At 42.1% G+C, this 26,090-nt stretch overlaps 1 protein-coding gene across 1 annotated transcript; it reads right to left on the reverse strand.

Moving 5' to 3' along the window:
* Nucleotides 1–813: 813 nt before the first annotated feature.
* LOC139377248 (BMP/retinoic acid-inducible neural-specific protein 3-like) lies at nt 814–16,793 on the reverse strand. Its single transcript, XM_071120255.1, has 7 exons — nt 16,540–16,793; nt 12,507–12,697; nt 10,128–10,339; nt 6,846–6,951; nt 6,223–6,459; nt 3,413–3,635; nt 814–1,975 (listed from the first exon to the last, which is right to left on the reverse strand). The coding sequence occupies exons 1-7, from the start codon at nt 16,791–16,793 to the stop codon at nt 814–816; spliced, it is 2,385 nt and encodes a 794-aa protein (XP_070976356.1).
* Between the last annotated feature and the right edge of the window lie 9,297 nt (nt 16,794–26,090).

Consider the following 26,090-nt stretch of genomic DNA (forward strand, 5'->3'; position numbering starts at 1 on the left):
AAGTAACAGACACATCTCAACATCAACTGTTCAGAGCAGACTGTGTGAATCAGGCCTTCATGGTCACATTGCTGCAAAGAAACCACTACTAAAGGACACCAAGAAGAAGAAGAGACGTACTTGGGCCAAGACACAATGGACATTAGACCGGTGGAAATTTGCCCTTTGGTCTGCAGTCCAAATCTGAGATTTTTGGTTCCAACCGCCATGTCTTTATGCAGCGATACTCCACCCCATCTGGTTTGACTTAGTGGGACTATCATTTGTTTTTCTACAGGACAATGGCTTTTTTACCAAGAAGGAGAGTGATGGAGTGCTGCATCAGATGACCTGGCCTCCACAATCCCCCGACCTCAACCAAATTGAGATGGTTTGGGATGAGTTGGTCCGCAGAGTGAAGGAAAAGCTGCCAACAAGTGCTCAGCATATGTGGGAACTCCTTCAAGACTGTTGGAAAAACATTCCAGGTGAAGCTGGTTGAGAGAATGCCAAGAGTGTGCAAAGCTGTCATCAAGGCAAATACTTTTTTGTTTACTACATGAGTCCATATGTGTTATTTCAAAGTTTTGGTGTCTTCACTATTATTCTACAATGTATAAAATAGTAAAAAATAAAGAAAAACTCTTGAATGAGTAGGTGTGTCCAAACTTTTGACCGGTATTGATAAAAACACAAAATTTAATGACACTTATATACAATTAAAGCCATGAACGGCAAACACCAACACAAACAGATATAGGCTATGGGGCTGACAGTGTATCTGATTGGGTTAATACAAAAAACATCACATTGGCCCCGCCCACCTGCCCATTATTAACTACATAGCTTGGTTGCCTCGTACTCCACAAAGTTTGGTTGTCTGGCACTGAAAGCCTGTAGAGAAGCCAGTATTCTGGTCACTTCTGAACTGGACAGTTTCAGCCTTTGACGGAGCAGACACGAGAACAGGTCCATAGGCTGAGCCCCTGGAGGGGAGAGGCGGTTGACCCTATAGCGGACCTCTACCAGCTGCAGCAGGGCTGAGTCCTGGGATCCCTGGGTGTACGGGTAGTCCAACTGCAGGATTAGGTCCTGGATTGCGTCTGGGTCAAAGTGCATGCTGTATCCAAACAGCTGCATGCTGTTGATCTTCATGTAGCCCATGTTCTGGGATGAATACGCCTCCACAGGTTCCACGGCGCCCTCTGGTGGTTCAAAGTACACTCTACTAGCGTTTCTGTGTCCCCCAAACCCCGAGCCTGGCCCCGAATCCCTAATGCGGCTCCTCAGGTAGAAATGGACGGTCTCGAAAAAGCTCTTCCACCGGTTGCCCAGTGTCAAGGTCCAGTTGTAGCAGTCCAGGGGGATATCCAACTTGGTCCGCTCCCAGTCGGGGTAGCCGTGCTGGCCGATCGGCATGGTCCAGCTCTCCGAGTGGCTGCCCCCGAACGGGTTGACGAACACGGACAGCGCAGGCTCCAGCGTGCTGTTCTTGGTCAGGCACACCTGGAGCGACACCCCCAGGAGCATGTGCACGCGGTTGGACTTGTAGCGGTTGCTCTTCAGCGTCAGCAGCATCCTCTTCCGCCACGACGGGTCGAACCAGGCATTGAGGCGCACATCGCTGCTGACGAAGATGGCGTGCAGGGCAATGCGCGAGTCGTGGCGCTGGAGTAGGTAGCGCAGCTCCAAGTCCTGAAGGTCGCGGTCGCTCTCCAAACCCAGGTAAGGATCCGTGGGGTCAGGTACGGCGGGTCGGCAGAGCCCCTGGCCTAGAAAGAAGCCCGGGTTGCAGCTGGAGCAGCGGGTGCGGTTCTCGGGGGAACAAGACGCACAGCGGGGGCCTTCTCCCACAGAGCAGGGGACGGGGCCCTGGCAGGAAGAGTGGTGGTAGGGGCAGGAACAGCTCCTAGTCTGCTCAGAGTACACGCCGATGTGGTCGTTCTCACTGCAGTACAGGAGGGACAGGATGTAGCTCAGCCAGTAGCGGAGGGGTCTGAGGACGGAGGACAGAACATACTGTAGGTGAACGTACCTTTGTTAGTCATTTAACGTTTTCTTTTTGTTTTCTGTCTTTGAAATATGTTAAAAACATCTCATCAGACACAATAGGATTCATACTGCACATTCACAGCAACAATATCTGTCAATTAAGTAGGATAGGCAGAGCAGAAGCCCCATCTCTGCACTTGCACTTGTAGGCTCAGCTGCTGGAATGCAAGCTAAATCAGACCAAAATGGAAATCTTCCCCTGGAGTAGGCAGGTGGGTGCTGACTGAGAGAGCCACACACACACACACACACACACACACACACACACACACACACACACACACACACACACACACACACACACACACACACACACTTTTTTGTTCAATGTATGAATATTGAATACTAACCACCCAGTACAATTACAGAGCAAATAAACTATGCATAAAACATTTCATAGGATCACATGCGGAAAAAATGGACCAGTTAAATAATTGGGAACCTCCATCAAATCCCCCTTTATGACCAGAAGGGTGTGATAAAGCAGTGTAATTGGATTGAGGATTGTGGAAGCAGAGTGTTTGGCAGTAGTACTGAAGAATTTTGTAATGTAGTTAATTTTTTCCAATCAAAACAGAGAGGTCAGGAGAGAGGAGTCCAGCACCAGGAAGTTCAAAGGAAAGCCTCTCTGGAAGACTGGAGTAACTAATAACAGCTAGACCAGGTTGCATTACATAGGGCTGAACCGGGAGCTAGAGGACTACTCATGTCAGGACTCAGGGGTTCTGTTGGACCCGTTAAGAACTCCGCCAAGCGCCACAGTAGTCACAGTGCGCTTGGCAGCACTGTATTTGTATAGATACAGATATATAGTATTTGTACAGATACAGTACAAGATATAGAACAAACATGATCTGGGACCGGGCTATCTTGCCAGCCTTGTAAGACAGCACAAACGGATCTGGGACCAGGCTAACTGTCTGTTGTTCAGACTGTAGTTTTAACTGTTAATGAAAACAGAGTGAAAGTGGTAACTTCAGCAGAGGCATAAGATAAAGAGGACCTCACCGTTTGAATGCCAAAAGGTTTGTTATTGATACTTGTTTCTGAGTGTGGATGTGTGACACAATCTGAAGACTTATTGTGGCCTAGTGAGTAGGTACTTCATCTTTTATTGAGCCCAGTGGTCTTAGATACACTTTGGATAACAAAAGTTAAAACAGTACTAATTGCATTGCAATTAGCAACTGCCAGTTGTCCAGCTATCCTCAACTCTGGTTTTCTGAGGTGAGACTCAATTTCGTCGGTCAGCCCATCTTGTCTCCTAAAACTACTCTTTTTGTGTGTCTTTATTTCTAGCACAGTGCATAAATAATTTGCATAATTCCAAGACAAAGGAAGTTTGGGGGAAACCTCGGGTTAATGAAACAATAGTCTATACCTCTCCCTGTGCAGCACAATTCTGGGTTGATGGCGGCATCTCTTAATGAGGCTGAAGAGCTTGTTAGCGGTGTGGCGCGCTTTGTCGAGAAGCAGGCCTCTCATGGTCTCCAGCTGCCTGTAGCGCTGGAGCAGACCCCCATCCGTCCTCCAAAAGTGTTCCACGACAGATTTGTTCACCGCGTACTGGGTTGGCAGCCTTCCGACGAAGCTTTGGAACTCCTCTAAAATAGTAAACCAAGAGTAAAAAAAATAAATAAACATGAATAAGTCAAGTTTCGTTCTGGCGGGGAGCCACGTGAGCCATTGGGGAATAATTACAATGTGTGACAGTGTGTCTGTTCTCATTGTTTTTGTCTGTCCCAGAAATGTAAACAAACCCAAATATAAATAAACAACGTGTTCAGAGATACTGGTTCAGATTGTTTCTTCTCAGCTTACTAGAGTGCAGAACTGTTATTTCAAGAGGCATCATATTTTATTAACAACCAGTCTGTAGTGTGCACCATTGAATGGTTTAGTCACTAATTGGTCATTTATCAGATGGTATGAGATGGTGGTTGAAGTGGGTGCAAATATACACTTCCAGCTTTCGAAGCAAGGCCATGTATATTGCCATGGTAACCTATTACATCAAGAGTGTTGGGCCAGTACCTGAAACGTCGCTGGTTTAAATCCCCAAGTGGATAAATCCTGCCCTTGAGCACAGAAGTTAAACCCGGGCGCTGATTAAGGCAGCCCCTTGCATCTCTCTGATTCAGAGTTTATTTTTATTATATTTAACTAGGCAAGTCAGTTAAGAACAAATTCTTACTTACAATGATGGCCTACCCTGGCCAAACCCACCCCTAACCCGGAGGACACTGGGCCAATTGTGCACCGCACTATAGGACTCCTGATCACAGCCGGTTGTGATACAGCCCAGGATCAAACCAGGGTCTGTAGTGACGCCTCTAGAACTGAGATGCAGTGCCTTAGACCCCTGCGCCACTCGGGTTGAATGGGTTCCATTCTGCAACTCACTATGTTTCCCCTATTTCAAAAGTGTTTTCAAGAAGTGAGAAATCCCACGAGACACTTTTATTATGCGACTTCAGTAAGGTTTTTAATCTAGTATACTCCCTTCTGTCATGACGTTGCCCTGGGGGTAGGTTTATGACAGTCATAAATACCTCTCCCCCCTTTTTCCTCTCTCTACCCTACTGATGTGACATTTGAAAATCCTTTGGTTAACATAGAGATTCTGGGAACATCAGAAGGTGGGGAGAAATGAACTATATTCTGGTAATCCGACCAATTGAACATATGCGGTGGTACTTGATGAATATGATGGCAGTTCGATTGTCATCTGAGACATTCTCATCAATGATAGGATGACATAAAGTACATTGGAAAGTCTACACATCAGAGTTATCGGATTCACATGGAATTGTTGTTCAATTATAATGTTTGAATATAAAATTATTGGTGAAAAGATTAAACGTAATTTTAGCTTCCAAATTAGAGATTTGGGTTTTCTTAAGGTTAGGGCTCTGCTCAATCAGTGGCCCGCCCCTGTGAAGAGACATGGGTTATAAAACTTTTCAAACACACCCTTCTCGCTCCACTATATAAAGCCTTGACGAAAATGTAACCTCCGGTTCCGAGGATGTGAGGACGACAGTCCATACGTTACAAGGACTAACATGTTATCTGTTCCGAGGATGTGAGGACGACGGTCCGATGTCAGAATGGTTCAGATAACTACAAAACGAAGCCAACCTCAGCATGAGCTCTGGTTGCGAATGGTATGAACATTGAACTCTTATTCACTACAGAAGTGATACCTCCTAGCCATTGAGTTAGCAACAGCAGCTGCAAACGTGGGCTAGGAAAGAACAGACAGAGTATCCCGTCTACCACACAATGACTTTACTACAACGTGTCCAATTTACCACCACTTCAAAGGACTCGGTTGGGCAACACGGCCTTCCATCTACCACCAACCTACCGAAGCGCAGCTCAGAGTAAATATTTCTTGCATTTTCCTTTTCCAAATGGGCGGTAATTTAGAATGCATAAGATACTGTATTTACGATAGAGACATCGCTTCTCCCTTTGTTCCTCAGTCTTCCCGCTCTTTCACTCAAACCCAGACCCTTTTCTTTGTGTAACCAGCTGTCATATCTGTTCCCTCCGCTAGGGACGTTTTCCTTCATGATATAATTTGTAATCAAGGTATGATTCATTCTGTGTATATGTAATTCTGTGTGATTAGTTAGGTATTTAGTAAATAAATACTTGTACCCAATTTTGTATTGCTGATTCAACTTGTTAGTCAGGGTTCGTGAAGATAACCAAGAATTTACAACTTTCAGATGAGACTGAAATAAGGTGACGATTAATATTGACTGCTATTGATGTAAAATATTACTAGGTCTTTAAGAGTTTATTGGGAAGATAACTGCTCTATAAATATTATTTTTTGGTGCCCCGACTTTCTTGTTAATTACATTTACCTGATTAGCTCAATCAGGTAATATTAATTACAGAGAAAGGATTTTATAGAATAGAATGTCATATCACTTAATCCGGCATAGCCAAAGACACAACACTTCTCCACCGTATCTCTGAACAATGCTTTTTATCATTCTCACATATGGAAGCTTATTGAATGCCTGAATACCTTACTCTCTAAATTCTACACTAAATTATTGCAAGTTAAAAAACAAGCTGGCTAAAGCAGAAATATCCTGCCACCCAGGCTGCTCAATTGTTGCTCATCACTTAGGTCATTGAACTGTTGCATGTTCAACTATCCCCAGTAAACACCTGATTCTTCAAACTCCTCATTGGCCAGTGTCCAGGCCTCTCTGAGGCGGAGCAGGTTGTTCTCCAGGGCCTGGAGGTCCGTCTGTGGACAGTTGCACTGTGGGAAGTCCGGGCTACACTGGCACCAGCAGTCACTGGCCCTGCACACAAACTGGCCCTCCGAGTTGCAGCCGATGTAGCTGAGGGCTGCCTGGACGAAGCGGCTCCGCAGGTACGCTGGCAGAATGACCTGGAGTCCTGGGGAGGCCAGAGAGGCGTGGGTGAGTATTTTGGGGTGTATAAGAAGGCAAAACAAACAGACACTGCCGCTAAATTGCTTTTGAAGATCCTACTTCAGAAACCAAATACAACTAAGTCATCCAGGGGTTTGATAAAGATCTTTGCAGGTTAGCCTGGAGAACCAATTAGATTCCAGATAGGAACTACTGTGTCTTTGCTGCATTGAACCTCCCGAAGAATGCATTCCATGTTGAGCTGTAGTGAGTTACCGTAAACTATTCCCTCTACACTGCTGGGAATACATATATTAATGTTAATCATGAAAGGCACACCTGGCTCTTTGATGTTCATTCAGAGTGATACACCTGTTGAAGTTTTGTCTTCAGTTCTAGTTTCAGGCATACCTTGTAATTGGATCTTGTTTTCTGGACTGTGGACCAGTACTGAGCTGACAGAGTCAAGGTTATCATAGTTACTGCATCCAAGGGGGCCTGTCCTGGTTTCAGTCACCTGGGGAGGTAAGGAAACTAATTAATGTTGAAAGTTCATTCATTTTCTGATGTTTTGTTTTATGCCTCAAACATCAGAAAATGAACTAGGAAAATATTCTGTGGAAATTAATGAATAGTCTGTGTGTTCTGGTAGGCTATCATAAAGGAAGGACATCAATCTTTGATAAGAGTGAAAAAGATAATCATCTCCAATGTTAAATCATATCGACTCCATTAATCTTATTCGGGGTATTGAATAATTTAAACCACAATGAAAATTGGCCCAGCGTCATCCGTGTTATGCCGGGTTATGCCGTCATTGTAAATAAGAATTTACTCTTAACTGCCTTGCCTAGTTAAATCAAATAAAGCATATTTTGAAATAGCATACATTTAGTTGGCGAGTTATTGTACAATGGTGGTGGAGAATTCATAATTAATTAACTTTCATTCCTGCCCAATCACCAATATTTCAGGGTGATCATGCAAATCAGTGTTCCTCAATGCGGGTCACTCACAACTGATTACAGTTTCTTTTTCGTAATTTTATATATATATATATATATACAAAAAATAGGGAGTAGATCTGCTTAATACTACAGATAGATTGTAGCTTCCCATCAATGTAATTGTCTGCATAATTTCCAATCCCCCATATACTGATTACAGTGTCTTACGTCAACCATTCTGTAGCATGATAAACCATGATGTAGAGCAGGCCTGGGCAACTCCAGTCCTCGGGGGCCTGATTGGTGTCACACTTTGGCCCCTAGACCCAACTAACACACCTGACTCCAATAATCAACTAATCATGATCTTCAGTTTAGAATGCAATCAGTTTAATCAGACGTGTTTGTCAGGGGGGGGGGGGGGGGGGGGGGTGACACCACTCGGGTCCTGCGAGGACTGGTGTTGCCCGTCCCTAATGTAGATGAAGGGAATCACGACACGGCTTGAGATGAATCATAATCAAACCTCTAGATTTATGCCTCAGTAACAGTTCTTATTTCATATTTCCTCCATAATCACCAGCATATGTGTTTTAATGAAGGCCTATATGCAGCTGGCAGTGCTGAACACCCCTCAACACCTATTCAAAACCTTTTCTTGACCAATTGACACTCGGCTCACTCCACAAAATGGCTGACAAAGGTGGTTAGCTTGGACGTAAATTAATAGAAAGATATGGGCCGATATATCATCTTGATGAATAATTAACTATACTGTAGGAAGGCACTTTCAGTCAGGTGGCCACTTCTCCTCATCAATATCAGGTATGCCTGTGTAACCGATGTGAAAGAGCTAGCTAGTTAGCGGTGGTGCGCGCTAATAGCGTTTCAATCGGTGACGTCACTCGCTTTGAGACCTTGAAGTAGTGGTTCCCCTTGCTCTGCAAGGGCCGCGGCTTTTGTGGAGCGATGGGTAACGATGCTTCGTGGGTGTCAGTTGTTGATGTGTGCAGAGGGTCCCTGGTTCGAGCCCATGTTGGGGCGAGGGGAGGAACGGAAGCTATACTGTTACACCTGCCACATTGAGAAATTAACCTATTTTAATATCCATGTCAGAAGATTGAATGGAGTATTGGGGTACTGTAGTATGTGGAGCAACACTACAACACTACTAGCGTCTCTCTTGATTATCACATACTAACACCTGCTATTGGTGAGAGAGCACCAATCTACAGCAGTGGTTCCCGAGCTTTTTATAGTCCCGTACCCTTTCCCTTTCAAACATTCAATCTCCAGCTGCACCTCCTCTAGCACCAGGGTCAGCGCACTCTCAAATGTTGTTTTTAGCCATCACACACACTATACGATACATTTATTAAACATAAGAATGTGTGTGACTTTGTCACAACCCGGCTGACAAAGAGCTCTTATAGGACCAGGGCACAAATAATAATATACTAATAATCAATAATATTGTTATTTTTCTTTATCTTACATATAAAACCTTATTTGTTCATCAAATAACTCACCACAGGTTAATGAGAAGGCTGTGCTTGAAAGGATGCACATAACTCTGCAATGTAGGGTTGCATTGGAGAGAGTCTCAGTCTTAAATAATTTTCCACACACAGTCTGTACTTAGTTTTCATGCTAGTGAGGGCCGAGAACCCACTCTCACACAGTGAGGGAAACAACTATTTGATCCCCTGCTGATTTTGTACGTTTGCCCACTGACAAAGAAATGATCAGTCTATAAATTAAATGGTAGGTTTATTTGTGGTGGTCTGATACTCCTTCCATTTCAATATTATCGCTTGCACAGTGCTCCTTGGGATGTTTAAAGCTTGGGAAATCTTTTTGTATCCAAATCCGGCTTTAAACTTCTTCACAACAGTATCTCGGACCTGCCTGGTGTGTTCCTTGTTCTTCATGATGCTCTCTGCGCTTTTAACGTACCTCTGAGACTATCACAGTGCAGGTGCATTTATACGGAGACTTGATTACACACAGGTGGATTGTATTTATCATCATTAGTCATTTAGGTCAACATTGGATCATTCAGAGATCCTCACTGAACTTCTGGAGAGAGTTTGCTGCACTGAAAGTAAAGGGGCTGAATAATTTTGCACGCCCAATTTTTCAGTTTTTGATTTGTTAAAAAAGTTTGAAATATCCAATAAATGTCGTTCCACTTCATGATTGTGTCCCACTTGTTGTTGATTCTTCACAAAAAAATACAGTTTTATATCTTTATGTTTGAAGCCTGAAATGTGGCAAAAGGTTGCAAAGTTCAAGGGGGCCGAATACTTTCGCAAGGCACTGTATATATAACCCTGTTCATCTGTCTACATCGCCCTTGATATATAATTGGAACACATATGGGTACAGTCTGATGTAAGTCACATGTCATTCTTATGACTTGAAACATGTTAATTCTCAGCAGATTTTCATTTTGAGATAAAAAGGACTCATATCTGATACACTATGCAACAACGCTTACTTACTGAATCGGCACAGCGAGAGTCTGACAATAAGGAAAAATCTCAAATCAAAACAACACATCAACATGCTACACTGTGAATATCCACTTGCCTCCCCCACAGAAAAAAAATCTAAAGAAAACATAGCAAAGTCCTTGCAGCAGCTGCATTGGTTTAACACAGTTTGACCTCCTATAGTAACCTATATTGGCATCTAACTTCCCCTCTGTATGCCCAGAGGCAAAGGGCAGTCAGGGGTCTCTTACCCTGATGGCGGTGGAGGCGATCTGGAGGTGGTGGAGACGGCGCAAGGTGTTCTCCCTGTCGGTGAAGTAGGAGGCAGCCAGCTGGTGAAGGGCCTCCAGGGTCACCACCCCAGCCCCCGTATTGTTGTGGCTGCTGCCCTCAGCTCCAGCCCCTGGTTCTGGGCCTCGGCTCAGCTTCCGCTTATCCACAAATATCGTCAAGGACTCCTCCCCTGATTACAGGAAATTAGGAAAGGGGAGACCATTAACTGAGCCAGAGATGCTCAGTGATCTCATGATCAATGGTGATCATCTTCTCTTCTTTAGAGAGGTTCCAATTATTCATTGACTGTGATGAAGAAAGATAATGAGCAGAACATGTGATGTATGTTTAATCTCACCCCAATACAGCAACCATACTGAACTGAGTTCCCTGTTTAAATACAGTTGAAGTCGGAAGTTTAGATACACTTAAAACTCGTTTTTCAACCACTCCACACATTTCTTGGTAACAAATAATAGTTTGGGCAAGTCGGTTAGGACTGCTTCTTTGTGCATGACACAAGTAATTTTCCCAACAATTCTTTACAGACAGATTATTTCACTTATAATTCACTGTATAACAATTCCCGTGGGTCAGAAGTTTACATACACAAAGTTGACTGTGCCTTTAAACAGCTTGGAAAATTCCAGAAAATGATATCATGGCTTTGGAAGCTTCTGATAGGCTAATTGACATAATTTGAGTCAATTGGAGGTGTACCTGTGGATGTATTTCAAGGCATACGTCAAAACTCGGTGCCTCTTTGCTTGACATCATGGGAAAATCAAAAGAAACCAGCCAAGAACTTGTAGACCTCCCCAAGTCTGTTTCATCCTTGGGAGCAATTTCCAAATGCCTGAAGGTACCACATTCATCTGTACAAAGAATTATACACAAGTATAAACACCATGGGACCACGCAGCCGTCGTACCGCTCAGGAAAGAGAAGCGTTCTGTCTCCTAGAGATGAACATACTTTGGTGCGAAAAGTGCAAATCAATCCCTGAACAACAGCAAAGGACCTTGTGAAGATGCCGGAGGAAACGGGTACAAAAGTATCTATAGCCACAGTAAAACGAGTCCTATATCGACATAACCTGAAAGGCCGCTTGGCAAGGAAGAAGCCACTGCTCCAAAACCGCCATAAAAAAGCCAGACTACAGATTGCAACTGCATATGGGGACAAAGATCGTAATTTTTGGAGAAATGTCCTCCGGTCTGATGACACTAAAATAAAACTATTTGGCCATAATGACCATTGTCATGTTTGGAGGAAAAAGGGGGAGGCTTGCAAGCCAAAGAACACCATCCCAAACGTGAAGCACGGGGGTGGCAGCATCATGTTGTGGGGGTGCTTTGCTGCAGGAGGGACTGGTGCACTTCACAAAATAGATGGCATCATGAGGGAAGAAAATTATGTGGATATACTGAAGCAACATCTCAAGACATCAGCCAGGAAGTTAAAGCTTGGTCACAAATGGATCTTCCAAATGGACAATGACCCCAAGGATACTTCCAAAGTTGTGGCAAAATAGCTTAAGGACAACAAAGTTAAGGTATTGGAGTTGCCATAACAAAGCCCTGACCTCAATCCCATCGAAAATGTGTGGGCAGAACTGAAAAAGTGTGTGCAAGCAAGGAGGCCTACAAACCTGACTCAGTTACACCAGCTCTGTCAGGAGGAATGGGCCAAAATTCACCCAACTTATTATGGGAAGCTTGTGGAAGGCTACCCAAAACATTTGACCCAAGTTAAGCAATTTAATGGCAATCCTACCAACTACTAATTGAGTGTATGTAAACTTCTTACCCACTGGGAATGTGATGTAAGAAATAAAAGCTGAAATAAATCATTATCTCTACTATTATTGTGACATTTTACATTCTTAAAATAAAGTGGTGATCCTAACTGATCTAAGACAGGGAATTTTTACTCTGATTATGTCAGGAATTGTGAAAAACTGAGTTTAAATGTATTTGGCTAAGGTGTATGTAAACTTCCGACTTTAACTGTATATATATATATATATATATATATATATATATATATATATATATATATATACAGTAGCTTTTTAAGCACATAAGATACAGTATAATACATAAATTCCAACCTGTATAATTTCCACATTACTTATGTTACTAAAAATATACCTCTTATGCAGAAGTATCTGCTGTAGCTAAGCTATTGAATGTAAGGTATTATTCAGACACTAGGAATGTTTTCAGTAACATATTTTACATTTTAAAAGTTATATGAAATTCCCTCTTGAAAAACCCACTTCTAAGGAGTCTAAGGAGTCCTGCTGTGATGCGGGTAAAGTAGGAACCAACGCTCGGAGCCTCTGTTTACTGTACCTCCAAGAGTGGCGGACAGCAGGAGGTGAGTCCCGTACTTCTTGATAATGGTCTCAGTGATCCTGCGGAGGGTGGGCCGCCGCCCCAACTGCCTGACTGTGCGCATGAAGTCAGGGTCAAGGGGCGGAGCCAGGCCGCTGCCGCCCCGCCTCTCCACCGCCAGGCTGTTGACTTTCCATCGGCCGAACTCCCTGAAAACACACTTCATTAATTACTTGATTGAGTTCTTGGTTCGTGGAGAGATTTTTCAGTTTGTGAAATTGTCACAAACTTAACAGGCTGTTGAGAACATTTATTTGAATGTAATTGTAGAATGTGAAAACCTACATTTAACACAAACAAACCCCAATGCAGACAGACACAACATTTACAGACAGACACAGGCAGAAACTCTCACATATAGCTAATACATCCAGACGGTACGGAATTTTCCCTGGAGGAGCTGTGAGCATACTGCAGATATTTTCTCCTAAAGCCTTCTTATGTTGGCACGCAACTTGAGGGAGGGCAAAGGAAAGTGTTGAATGACTTCATATTGGCTGGAATTTGCTCTGACAGACATTGCCACTGGCTAATAAACCGTGGGTCACTCTGCCAACACATATGTTCACAGGTCTGTGAGACTGTATGACCTTGTCTTACAATTGTCTTTGTTGGTGCTCTTTTGCCTTGTTTCATTGTAGCTTTGATCTTGCTGAAGAAAGGAAACCTCAGTTTCACAATGCCTTTGTTAGGTGACCACAGTACAATAGTGCTACTGTAGCATGATAGTCTTTATGAGAGGGTCCAATGCAGCACTAGGCATAATAAGTATTATAAATAGTCAATGTGACCATGAAACCACTGACCCTCTATGCCAGATCACCCATTAACCAGTGTAATGTCCCTATAAGTAGAAAAAAAAAGTGAAATCTAGAACCTAAAATTGTTGTTTTGGTTCCAGGTAGAACCCTTTTGAGTACCATGTAGAACTCTTTACGCAGAGGGTTCTACATAGATCAACCAAACGTTCTACCCTCTAACCAAAAATGATTCTATTTGGACCCAAAAATGGTTCTGATATGGGGACAGCTGAATAACCCTTCTGGAACCATTTTTTCTAAGAGTGTATGGATAACCATGAATCACAGCTAATCCTGAACCATATTTGAATGACCATGAATCATTCTATGACTGTGAGCCATTTAGAGCAAAATGAGAACTTCTGCTTTGGAGCCTTTCAGGAAATTAGAACCTCTGCCTTGGAGCCTTTCAGGAAACCATAGAAATGCTTTAACTATAAGCACTTGAGGTGTCCATAGCTAACAAAATATATTCATAATGTGATCTCACAAAGCCCTTGTGATTCACCATTAGCCTACTGTTTGTGGTGACCATTAGCCGCTTCGTACACAGTGTACTGACACGTGTCACATCGAGCTCAAGTGTTGCATACACAGTCACGTCCCATCTGGGGACCTGCAATTTAAAGCGTTCTAATACGCTAGTCTCTCTCCAGTCTCTACAGTCAAGAGTCCTACTGCCCCAATATTTCACACACTGCCTTCTTGTCTCTTCTCATGGGAGGCAATCAAATCACTGCCACGAGAAACGATCGGCAGAGAAATAATTGAGGAATCAGGCCAGTGTAGAGGGTGTAATTACAGCCAATCATCCTAAAGAGAGACAGACTGCAGTGCCTCTCCCGGTGTCACTTGATGGCCTCTATAGATCACACCCTGGCAATAGCCTGCAGGCTTATTCACCAGTGAACACTTATGGATGGGAAGCAGGCATGCTACGCTAACGCTACACTGGTGGATAATAGTCTGACAGCTTCCTGTTCAAGACCCGGGGCTCATGTGCAATCAAACACGGAGAAACGGGAAGGTCCTCCGGGGACCATGGAGAACGGGTCGAGAGGAAAGATGGACACCAGCGGTTTGTCAGTCTAATCATTTGTAACTGTAGGGGATCCGATGTTAATCCACATGGTTACGTTGCTAGGACCCATATTCCAATCCAAACAGAGGACGTTTCAAAGTGGGGGCATCATATCAGTTGAAAAGATTCCCCATGTTGCTTTTGCTCCCTTCTAGAGAGAGAATTCAAATCAGTAGAGGCTGTTCAGAGAGACATATTTTTGTGAAGACTTCAGCGTTCTCAAAGCCAGTAGAAATCCTCCTTTATCTGGCTTACCACAAGGGGGAGAACAAGTATTGAGTCATAGCGGAACAGCAGGACCATATTTAGGAATGTCATTATATTGTGGCACAAGGCCAGCATCATCCTATACTTTGAGTAACACACTTCACTTTCAAAAGAACTCCCACCTTCCATTTATTCTAAACCATTTAGCAATGTTTCAGGCAATACTCTGCCATTTTCTAAAGCAGTCTGTCTATATCCTCTCTGGTACAGGGCATTAACCAGGGTGCGTGTGTTCCACCAATGTCACAAGCAAAGTGTAACACATTCCATTCACACTAGTTCTGAAAACAACATACCCATCAATGTGAATTGTGGTGGACATCCAGTCTATGTTTACTTACAACGTATGTGTTGACGCCACAAGCTTTCATGAATTTGCATGTATGCTATTTAGACACCGTGCCTACATCAGTCAGTGAACGCAATATCAGGACTGAACTGAATTATAACATATATAAGAGTGTCCTTTAAAAAACAGTCACAATGACAGTGTTGTATGTAAAAGCACTGCTACAAAATAATAATATGCCGAGAGTTGATAACGACACGCTGTCGGAGTGAAGTGTTGTTCAGAGGGTAATGTGCCACAGAATAGTCTCACTTGCTTGCAAGTAGGGTTGCAAAGGGAGGGTATACTATTGGAATCTTTCGAAGTTTACCAGTAAACTGCCAGACTTTTGTTAGCTTTTAAGGTTTTGGGGAATTTTGTAAGATCTAGTAACCCTTTATGGGAACTTCATATTATCACAGGTGTCTGTAATTATCTCTGGTATAATTATCTCTGGTCCTCTGTGTGGCCTTATCACATCTAAAATATATACAAAAAGTAAAATAAGATTATTTGACAATATAAAATATTCATGACAAAACTGTAAAACATTATGCCAAATATGAACCATCAATTGGTTGTTTTATTATGAGGGTTTCAGCATGAAATATCCTTTATATATTTTGGGGGGAAATGTTTTTTAATATGTCAACATGTCTTTGTTGTAAATGTTTCCAAACTGGTGGCAGTTGCGAAAAAAAAGTCAATCGTTAGAAGAGTTGCAGAGTTATTTGAAAATAATGCCTACGTTGATTAGATGCTTTTTACATGAATTAGGCTATTTTCTCTTGAACCATATGGTCTAACCACTAGAAAATAATGGACAATATGTACACCTATATAACAAAGTAATACCATAGGAATAATCTATTTAAAGTTATTCTAGTATAAATTACCATAGATTACCTGTTAATTAAAACGTTTACAGAAGATTCTGGTAAATTTTATGAAATTACCGGTAGCTTTGCAACCCTAGTTGTGAGGCTGTCTCTCTATCTCCCTATATTTGTGTGTGTGTGTGTGTGTGTGTGTGTGTGTGTGTGTGTGTGTGTGTGTGTGTGTGTGTGTGTGTGTGTGTGTGTGTGTGTGTGAGAGAGTGTGTGAGAGTGAGCGAGAGTGAGAGAGTGATAGAGAGAGAGAGAGAGAGAGAGAGAGAGATTTGTGACACGTTGCCACAAGAAAAGGGCAACTAGTGAAGAACAAACAACATTGTAAATACAACCTATATTTATGTTTATTTATTTTCCCTTTTGTACTTATCTATTTGCACATCATTACAACACTGTATATAGACATAATTACATTTTAAATGTCTTTATTATTTTGAAACTTTTGTAAGTGTAATGTATACTGTCAATTTTTGATTGATTATTTCATTTTTGTTCATTATCTATTTCACTTGCTTTGGCAATCTAAACATATGTTTCCCATGCCAATAAAGCCCCTTAAATTGAAATTGTGGTGGTGGTGGTGGGGGGGGGGGGGGGGGGGCTACTAAAGAGAGAAAAAGGTCACCTGAACATCTTGTATCTGGTAGTGTAGCCCTGCTGGTGTCTCTCCACCGACTCAGTGAAATCCAAAGAGTGGTGGAAGGGCCCTTTGTCCGACAGCAACCAGCCCATGGGCCCAGCGGTACCACCATCATCACTGGGTCTGGCAGCAGCAGCAACAACCCAAGTCCCGGTCCAGCAGCAGCACAGGCTCAGAGCCAGCCCCTCCCATAGGAGCAGCACAGACAGTCGTCTAAGACCAATAACCTGGCAGCTCATGCTTCACCCAACGACTCCTCATCCTCTCCAAACGTTGCCTGTGTCCAGGGGTAACAAACCATATGGGGGAATTTGCGAATCATGGAATGTTGATTTCATTGCAAAATGTGACAAGCTTACCTTACCCATGAGCAAAATACGTTGAAAATACGTATTTCTTTGGTTGAAAAGACGTTAAAAATATGTATTGTTAACCAACTTCGCTCATTGGGTAAGTACTATACTGTATGTAATAATACTACACTGAGACGTTTTAAATATTAAAATACAACATAGAAATGGATAGCTGTAATAAAAGTCAATAACAGATTGTATTAAATAAGTAGGCTACATAAATAAACATTATAATTCCTATGCAATTTGTTGTGCATGTTCACGTCATATTAACTGGCGCATGCAACATTTGAATAGTCAAACATTATGCCTGCATCCTTACCTGATTTTTAAAAATAGTATGAAGACCAATTATGTCTGATGCGTCAGTGAGATCCCGCGGTTGCACGAGCCCTAATAAAAAATATGTATTTTCATGCTCTTTGGTCATAATATGAAATTAATTCATAAAGTGTCCGTGTAAGAAGTGGCGCAAGGCTTAAATATATATATATATATTAAAAAAATGATAACGTTTATTTTCCTCACAAAACTTCTTGTTCACAGGAAAGGACACCACTGTCCATTCTGGAGCATAGACATCCAAACATTATATGGAAAACTCCTCTGTAGATTGCAGGTGGATCTTACATTTACCCCGCGCAACAACTTCAGCTCCAAAACAGACGGAAAGAACTCTGGGCGTAAAAATAACGGTCAATAATTCCCAAGTTGAACACGCGTTTATTCAACTTCCTTATTTTAGTTGAACATTTACTGACTTAATTTGCAACCCCTTCAATTACTGCATCGGGTGTACAAGTAGCCTAATAGTTCGTTATCGGAGTTCATTTTCCTCAGCTCAGGCAGTTGCAGCCTCCCGGTTCCAGCATTAGTTGTGCGTTTGAATGAGAGAAGGGCTGGCACGGAATGGAGGGGGGAAGCAGATGTTTTTTTATGCACACGTAAAGCTCCGTTTTTTGACAAATGAAACATTGTGTGCACAATGCACGTTGATGTATTTCATTTCGAGTTTGATGATTGTCAGCGCAACTGTTGGGTTGAAAACGGGCGGAAGGTAGCCGGGTGGTTTAGAGCGTTGGGACTCTCACCGAAAGGTCCCTGGTTCAAATCCCCGAGCCGACTAGGTGAGCAATCTGTTGATGTTCCCTTGAGCATGGCACTTAACCATAATTCCTCCTGTAAATCACTCTGGATAAGAGCGGCTGCTAAAATTATGATGGGTTATAAATGTGTTATAGAATCTTTGGCAAATAGATTTTTTCAACAGATATTAGTGTAATATACTTGCATATAATCAATGAGGGGTGGCAGGTAGCTTAGTGGTAAGAGCGTTGGGCCAGTAACCGAAAGGTTGCTAGATAAAATCCCTGAGCTGACAAGGTAAAAATCTGTTGTTCTGCCCCTGAACAAGGCAGTTAACCCACTGTTCCTAGGCCGTCGCTGTAAATAAGAATTTGTTCTTAACTGACTTACCTAGTTAAATGAGAAATGGCCAGGTATTTATGGATGTCGTCCAACTAGTTAAATGAGAAATGGCCAGGTATTTATGGATGTCGGTCCAACTAGTTAAATGAGAAATGGCCAGGTATTTATGGATGTCGTCCAACTAGTACAGTAGGCAGCCTACCAAAACAATAACTACTATGACAACAGACTTGGTTGTAGGATCTGATTGGCACCACACTGCATAGTTGAAAGGAGTTTTTGCCCAGAACTCCTTCCATTAATAATGCAATCCGACATGTCATGTCAGTGATTGTGGAGACAGGTGTAGAGCAGATGGATGATTTTGATATTTTCTCATCGTGACATCATCACAGCTAGCTGACGCGCCCGGTCTCGGTCGACACCTCTCACAAGATATGACAGCTGGAGTGACAGTAGTTGAAAGTGGATCCTCTGGGACTGAGGATTTAAGGAGAGGTGGGCAAGTGACAGGTGCAGGTGATGGATCACTAATTAGACTGTTTCAACATCGAGGGAGGAAAAGAATGAAAAGCTAAATGCTTGAACGTGAGTAGTTTGACGCAAAGACTGTCTGTCACATTCTTTAAAACTAGGCAAGTCAGTTAAAAACAAATTCTTATTTTCAATAACAGCCTAGGAACAGTGGGTTAACTGCCTTGTTCAGGGTCAGAACGACAGATTTTTACCTTGTCAGATCAGGGATTCAATCTTGCAACCTTTCGGTTACTAGTCCAACGCTCTAACCACTAGGATACCTGCCGCCCCACGTTGACAAGATATTCGAGTTACCCCTCTAACAATGGAAAAATAGGAGGTGAGATCAGGACTATTCTAGAGAGGACGTGAGATCAGGACTATTCTAGCCAATGAGAAGGCAGATATGCATGTGAACAACAGGCCATAGAGATAGATAGAAGACATGTCTTTATATCTGTGCCAATTGGCTGATTGCTCCCAACTCGTAGGCATCCCTACGCAATTGACTGCTTTAAAATGGTGGAAGCCCTCAATGGCATTTTCCATGCTAAAACAGGTTATATTAATGATGAGTCCTCTGTCTATCTCTATGACAACAGGCACAACTCTGACATAAAGTCGTTTTTGAGTAAGTTGCTGAAATGCCACTTGTGTGTCCACTTATATCAGCGCAATCGTAGCAACCTAAAACCATTACAAAACTTATATTAGAACAAATAAGCCTCACGTAGCAAATTAGCGATGACATGTTTTTGTTGACCAAATTTGACTCTCTCGTTGACCTTCATATAAAAATTCCTAACTTCTTGGGCTTATTTTCGTGGACAGAGTAAAACCCCTCGCTTGTTTGATGTTCGGTCAGTTATCCCCTTTTATGTTGGTCGCTGTAGGAGCTAGCCCTTTGTTTAGGTGTTTGCAAGTCATCGTTATGTTTGTCATTCAAATTACAACGAGCGATTGACGAAGAGTGTGTTAAATGGTTTGTACAAACAGAGGACATTAGGATAGTCTCTATTTCTTTATGCTACTGAATCGGTAATCTGCAGTCATCGATTTCTCAGTTTTAATGTCGTTTGGCGAGGGCCACAGAAAGTGTCAAAGGACGTTGTATTCTCGTTCAAACTCAACTTTGGTCAATTCAATAAGGGGTCATATTCATACACACTAAACACTTGAGTCACCACCAATGCTAGATGTGAGGATGGTTCTTATCAATGGCTTCTTTTTTTTTGCAATAATGTAGTCCACGATACATTATGTTGTTTCTGTGAGGTGAATTTACTCTTCTGGCAACTGATGGTGACTTCTAACAATGTGGAAGTCTGCAATTGCTTGTGCTGCAAAAGGAATGCATTACATATTCTGTCTGTCCTGTAATTTGTGTGAAGAGGAGGAGAGATGAAGAAGGCAAAAATGAGCTTCCCCGAGGCTGAAGACTGTTATAGTCTGCCGAAATCTAGGCCTTTGTTGTCTGTGTACAAGGTAATTGAAAGTTCCTAAACCTCTCTTCCTCTCTCCCCAGTTATCTGTCTCTCTTTCCTTCCCACTCTCTCTCCCCCTATTTTGGTCTCTCTGTCTATCTCTCGTCTTGCCTATCTGTTTATCCCTTTGTCATTCTCCCTCCCCCTCTCTGTCTCCTTCTCTTTGTCTCTATCTCTAGTCCTCCTGCTCTTCTTTCCTCCCCCCGTTGCCCACTGAGCTCCAGGATGCAGCTAGCTGATGTTGATTATTTGTGCAGTAATCGTCCCCTGGAATTCAGTCTTGGTGGCAGAGTGTGGAGAAACTCAGAATTGCCAAGGCACAACTCGCCATCCTGAAAGGCTGATGTAACACGCCTCGACATGGCAGTGTGATTGCGCCTGGAACCGAATTCCCCGATTTGCCAACGGGGTGCCCGAGCTAATCACCGGAAAAATAAAAACAAATAGATGTTTTCTTTTCCACCTCCAGCCCAAAATAAGACCTGAGGGGTAGCAGTACCTACAGCGTCACGGCAATCTGTTTGGAGTGGGCCGTATTGACAATGATGTGAAGACAGTGACAGTTGAGAATAGGTCATGCAATTGCGTGTTTGTGAAAACACACTGTGCTTGGCATTGTCACCACCAAGATGCTGTGTATAGTTTCTTAGAGTTAGCTCAAGAGTCCAAGGATGCCACCAAAAAGCTCTCCTGGTTTTGAGTGATAACAAAAGCATCTCCCCATCGACTTCAATGCTGATTTCTTCGCAATTACTGTTCAACGTCCTGATTGTCAATGAATTACATGCAGTTGATACACAAACACAGCCAACAGCCAAGCTATACAGGTTGACTTTGCATTGTTTTGCCACTGAAAGGGTCATGTCAGTTGGCAAGCTATGGCCCTGAAAGTGAGGTTAAAATGGAGTGGATGATCAGGTCTTGACTGTGTGCTAACTCCATTTGGCCCCAATACACACAGACAAAAGCCAGTGCCAAAATCTCTCCAGCGCAAATAATTGGCAAGGCTCTTCGAGTGGATGTTCTCAAATGATGTAGAAAATCCCTCATGTTTTCAATTAGATTTCAATTTGAGGGTTTTTGGCGGATACAACATGTGACATAGTGCATCTTCCCGTCTAAGAAGTTTAAAGCAGACGTTATTTTAAAATCAGTTTGCTACTGTATGTTACGTACTGTTGTTTATTTGCTGTGTTGTCTTGCAGTATTACTTAACAGCCTTGTTGCAAACAGAGCTGATGGATTTGGAGTGGCTTCTTCCTTTTTGCTTTGTCATAAAGACCAGTAATATGGAGTGAATGCAATGTTGTTGATCTATTTTTATTTTCAAGTATTGTGGTGGCAGCATCACCGGCAGGGACTGGGGAGTTTGTTAGGATCAAAAGAAATATGAAAGGAGAAAAGTCCAGGTGTCACGTATACTCCCTCTCCGGCCTCTAGGTCACCAGGCTGCTGATTATCCCGCGCCTCATGACACTCACCTGGACTCCATCACCTCCTTGATTACCTTCCCGATATCTGTCACTCCCCTTGGTTCTTTCCTCAGGTGTTATTGACTCTGTTTTCATGTCGGTGCGTTGTTTGTGTGTCGTGTTTATTTATTAAAACACTCACTCCCTGTACTTGCTTCCCAACTCTCATCACACTCGTTACACCAGGTAAAAAGTTCAAGGAAAACCCAGCTCAGTCTTTTGAATGCCTAACCCAGGGATAGGGTTTTATTTTTCTGTGGGACAATTACACAAATTGTTATGCAAAAGTCACACCGGAATGGCTTTCCAAGAGGTGTTGAGTGGTCTAGTCTCAGTCTTGACTTAAATCAGCTTTAAAAAAAATATGTGAAAAGGTTTAAATATCACTGCCCATCAATGATACCCAACCAAATGTAATGAGTTTTAGCAGTTTTGACAAAAACAATGAATATTTGTTGCCCTAAGAGTTGTGCAAAGTTAGTAGACTCTTAATGAAAATGATTCACAGCTGTAATGGCTGCCAATGGTGTTAACCCAGGGGGGTGGAGACTTCCATTTTTTATTTTCTTTCTTTCTTTCACTTTGAAAATGGTTTAGGTGATGTAGATCTATAGGAAGAAAATAAAATGTAATCATTTTTTAGATGTAATTTTATGGCAGAAAAATCTGAAAAGAGTTCAAGGGAGTGTAGACTTTCTGTTGGCACTGTACGTGACGTAGTATGCAATTTTTGGGGACCACTTTTGTCTCATGAGTACGATATTCAGAACCCCTGGCAAAAAAATATACAAAAGTACCAGAGAATCTCTTTAATTGTCCTATTCGGAAAACCAAATTAGTGGTTGAGGAGATCCATGAATAGATCTTTAATGAATCGCCATTTCATTTGTACTTTTATTTAACCTTTTATTTAACTATACAAGTCAGTTAAGAGCAAATTCTTATTTACAATGGCGGTCTACCCCGGCCAAACCCTCCCCTAACCCGGACGACGCTGGGCCAATTGTGCGCCGCCCTATGGGACTCCCGTTCACGGCCGGGTTGTGATACAGCCCGGAATCGAACCCGGGTCTGTAGTGACGCCGCTAGCATTGCAATGCAGTGTCTTAGACCGCTGCGTTACTCTGGATCCATTATATAACACTATGCCACAGTTATTGTCAAAAACAATGTTTCAGTTTAAAATCAAAAACTACATTTTGTATTGCAAAAAGATCAACCTCTCCACACACCATGAAAATAACAATGCTTTTTATATTCAAAATGATTGATTCATTTTACATCGCCCCTTTAGCAGTTCTGCAGAAAGCAACATATAATGTACACTGGCCAGTGCTTGTCCTTGAAGGGTCATTGCTCCAGCTTTGTTAGGATCAAAAAGTGGAGTTTTGTTTATGGGACCCATGACGATACAATGCATCTATAAAAAAATAAAAAATAAATATGTAATCACTAACTTCCCAAAACTTTGTCTACTCTTTTATATTCCTACAAAAGCATGAGAGACATTAATCATTTAAAGACAGAACCACTTGTTTAAACTTGAATTGAACTTTAATAACGTCTCTTTAAATGGTTCATGCCTCTTGATATTAGCCTCTTGCATCCTATTTGACATATTTCTATCAGACATGTCACACACACAGAGGTGGTGATTTGAAATGAATAAACTCGTCAAGTGAGTCTATTGCAACAGATCCATACATACCTAATCCCAGGTACCAGCGAGTTCCTCACGTTGTTTTTGTTTTTTGCCACCTCATGCCCGTGTGTATCAATAAAAACAGTCAATAGGACTACGTTGTTTAAATCTCTTCCCGCCATTATTTTCTCCTAGCTGCAACTCCAACGTTAATGAACCATCAGCTGCCATTCTGGGCTGGACCATTGATCTGCCTGTTTAGCCTCCATTTTGAGGACGTGAGCACATAGGGTGGTCAGGGCCGTACTGGAGAAAAGGATAATGTATACAGGTCACCTTGAGGAATTACAAAGGCAAAAAAATTATACAGTACATATATTTGACTGAATAGTAGGTATTCATGTCAGGTATGCGGTACTAACAAATGCATACTAATGGAAATGTAAGCCTAGCTGCTCACGGTTTCATAATTGTCAAATTTGACATACTTGTGAGCTTTAACGATTATTCCATTTAATGCAGACGTTGTGAAGCTTAGCACTGGCGCATAATCATCCTGGGGTCAGAGTGCACAAATCCACGGGAAAGCAAAACGTCATGAGATTGGGAACTATGACATTATTAGCTAAGGTATCTGTGCTATTAACTGGTTGAGTTAAAAAAAATTACAAAAAATGACTTTTTATTTAGTCTTTAACTAGGCAAGTCAGTTATTTACAATGACCAGGGTACTTGTATAGCCTTCCCCCTGCCAAACTTTCCCCTAACCCGCCAATTGTGCGCTGCCCTATGGGACTTTAATGCATTTCAAAATTATTTTATACCTCAAGAACATCCAGTATTTCTGAGAATGGCCCACAATAATTACATCCATGTCACATGTTCTGGAATTAGCTACATTTTTAAACCTTGTGCTGAAGTTAGAAAAACAGCTAACTAACCTCTGTGCTACTGGAGTTAGCTAAATTGCTAACTAACCTCTGTGCTACTGGAGTTAGCTAAATTGCTAACTAACCTCTGTGCTACTGGAGTTAGCTAAATTGCTAACTAACATCTGTGCTACTGGAGTTAGCTAAATTGCTAACTAACCTCTGTGCTACTGGAGTTAGCTAAATTGCTAACTAACCTCTGTGCTACTGGAGTTAGCTAAATTGCTAACTAACCTCCATTGTTACAGATGCTCAGAACTTTATGCCACACGTTCTGGAGCTAACTGGCCTCCATGTTACACATGCTGAAATGAGCTAGACCGCTAACTGGCCTCCATGTTACACATGCTGAAATTAGCTAGACAGCTAACTGACCTTGATTCCCATGGGCCATGCCATATGTACAAAAGTTAACGAAACAGTTAACTCACAAATATGTTCCAGAGGCTGATTAAAAAGTTGCCCTGTAACCCTCGGGTCTCCAGCACTTCTTCAGTAAACACGACAGACTTAGAGAACTCCTGTCTCTGCTCCGAGGGATGTAAACATAGCCACAGGCTCATTACGCTCAAATGAGCCCCAGTGTGAAATGATGCAAACACTGGAGAGCTTATCCAGGCCATTAGAAGGAACTCGTATGTAAGCTCTGGATGCCACTGTATGGGTTGATTTGTCACAAGAAAAGACAACACATCAACGAATCAAAGTGTCAAATGTTTAGTTGCGTGTTATGTGTAGTGGTATGCTGATATCTACATCCTCAATCTATCTATTGATGGAAGGTCACGTATGTGCTGATAAACATGTTCAGTAATGTCTACAGTATCGATGGAAGGTCAAGTATGTGCTGATAAACATGTTCAGTAATGTCTACAGTATCGATGGAAGGTCAAGTATGTGCTGATAAACATGTTCAGTAATGTCTACAGTATCGATGGAAGGTCAAGTATGTGCAGATAAACATGTTCAGTAATGTCTACAGTATCGATGGAAGGTCAAGCATGTGCTGATAAACATGTTCAGTAATGTCTACAGTATCGATGGAAGGTCAAGCATGCGCTGATAGAGATGTTCAGTAATGATCCAGGTAATACAGTAGATAGCTCCTGGCATGTAGTTTTATGTATGAGATATAGAGTTAAATAGTAAGACAGCGGAATCCACGTTATGTCTATGAGTAGGCGACATTGATTGCATTGTGTAATGTGGAAAATAATTGAAATTTTAATGACACATTTTTTAAAACATTGGGGTTAGGCATAATATAATGTGACATGAAATGTTCAACAGTGAATAGTGTCACTGTCTTTTGTGGGTGTGGTGTGTGGGATTATTACGTTTCGCGTTCCCAGAGTTGCCATTCTGTCTGACCTGCTGGCTGTCACGATCATCATTCTCTCCTGTCAGTTTCCATAAAAAGCAGATACTTGCTAATGTATTCAAAACCACGCTCTTACAGTTTTTAATTGAATATTGAGCAAAGTCATTAGCCTTTTTTGTTTTGTTTGCTTTCCTACAAAGAAAAAAATACTTTCTCTCAGGCTGAAATGGGTGAAAATTGCTCAACCAATTTGTATTTTTGGGAAGCAAAAACCCACTGAGCGATTGTAAACATTGTCATTTCAATTTGGCCTTGAGGGGCTTGTTAAATTTATTTAAGCATCTGTGCGCTTTGTGAATCAGAATCTGACTGAGAGCATGATGTTTTTCCA

This window comes from Oncorhynchus clarkii, chromosome 20, assembly GCF_045791955.1.
Source record: "Oncorhynchus clarkii lewisi isolate Uvic-CL-2024 chromosome 20, UVic_Ocla_1.0, whole genome shotgun sequence".
Classification (NCBI taxonomy): domain Eukaryota; kingdom Metazoa; phylum Chordata; class Actinopteri; order Salmoniformes; family Salmonidae; genus Oncorhynchus; species Oncorhynchus clarkii.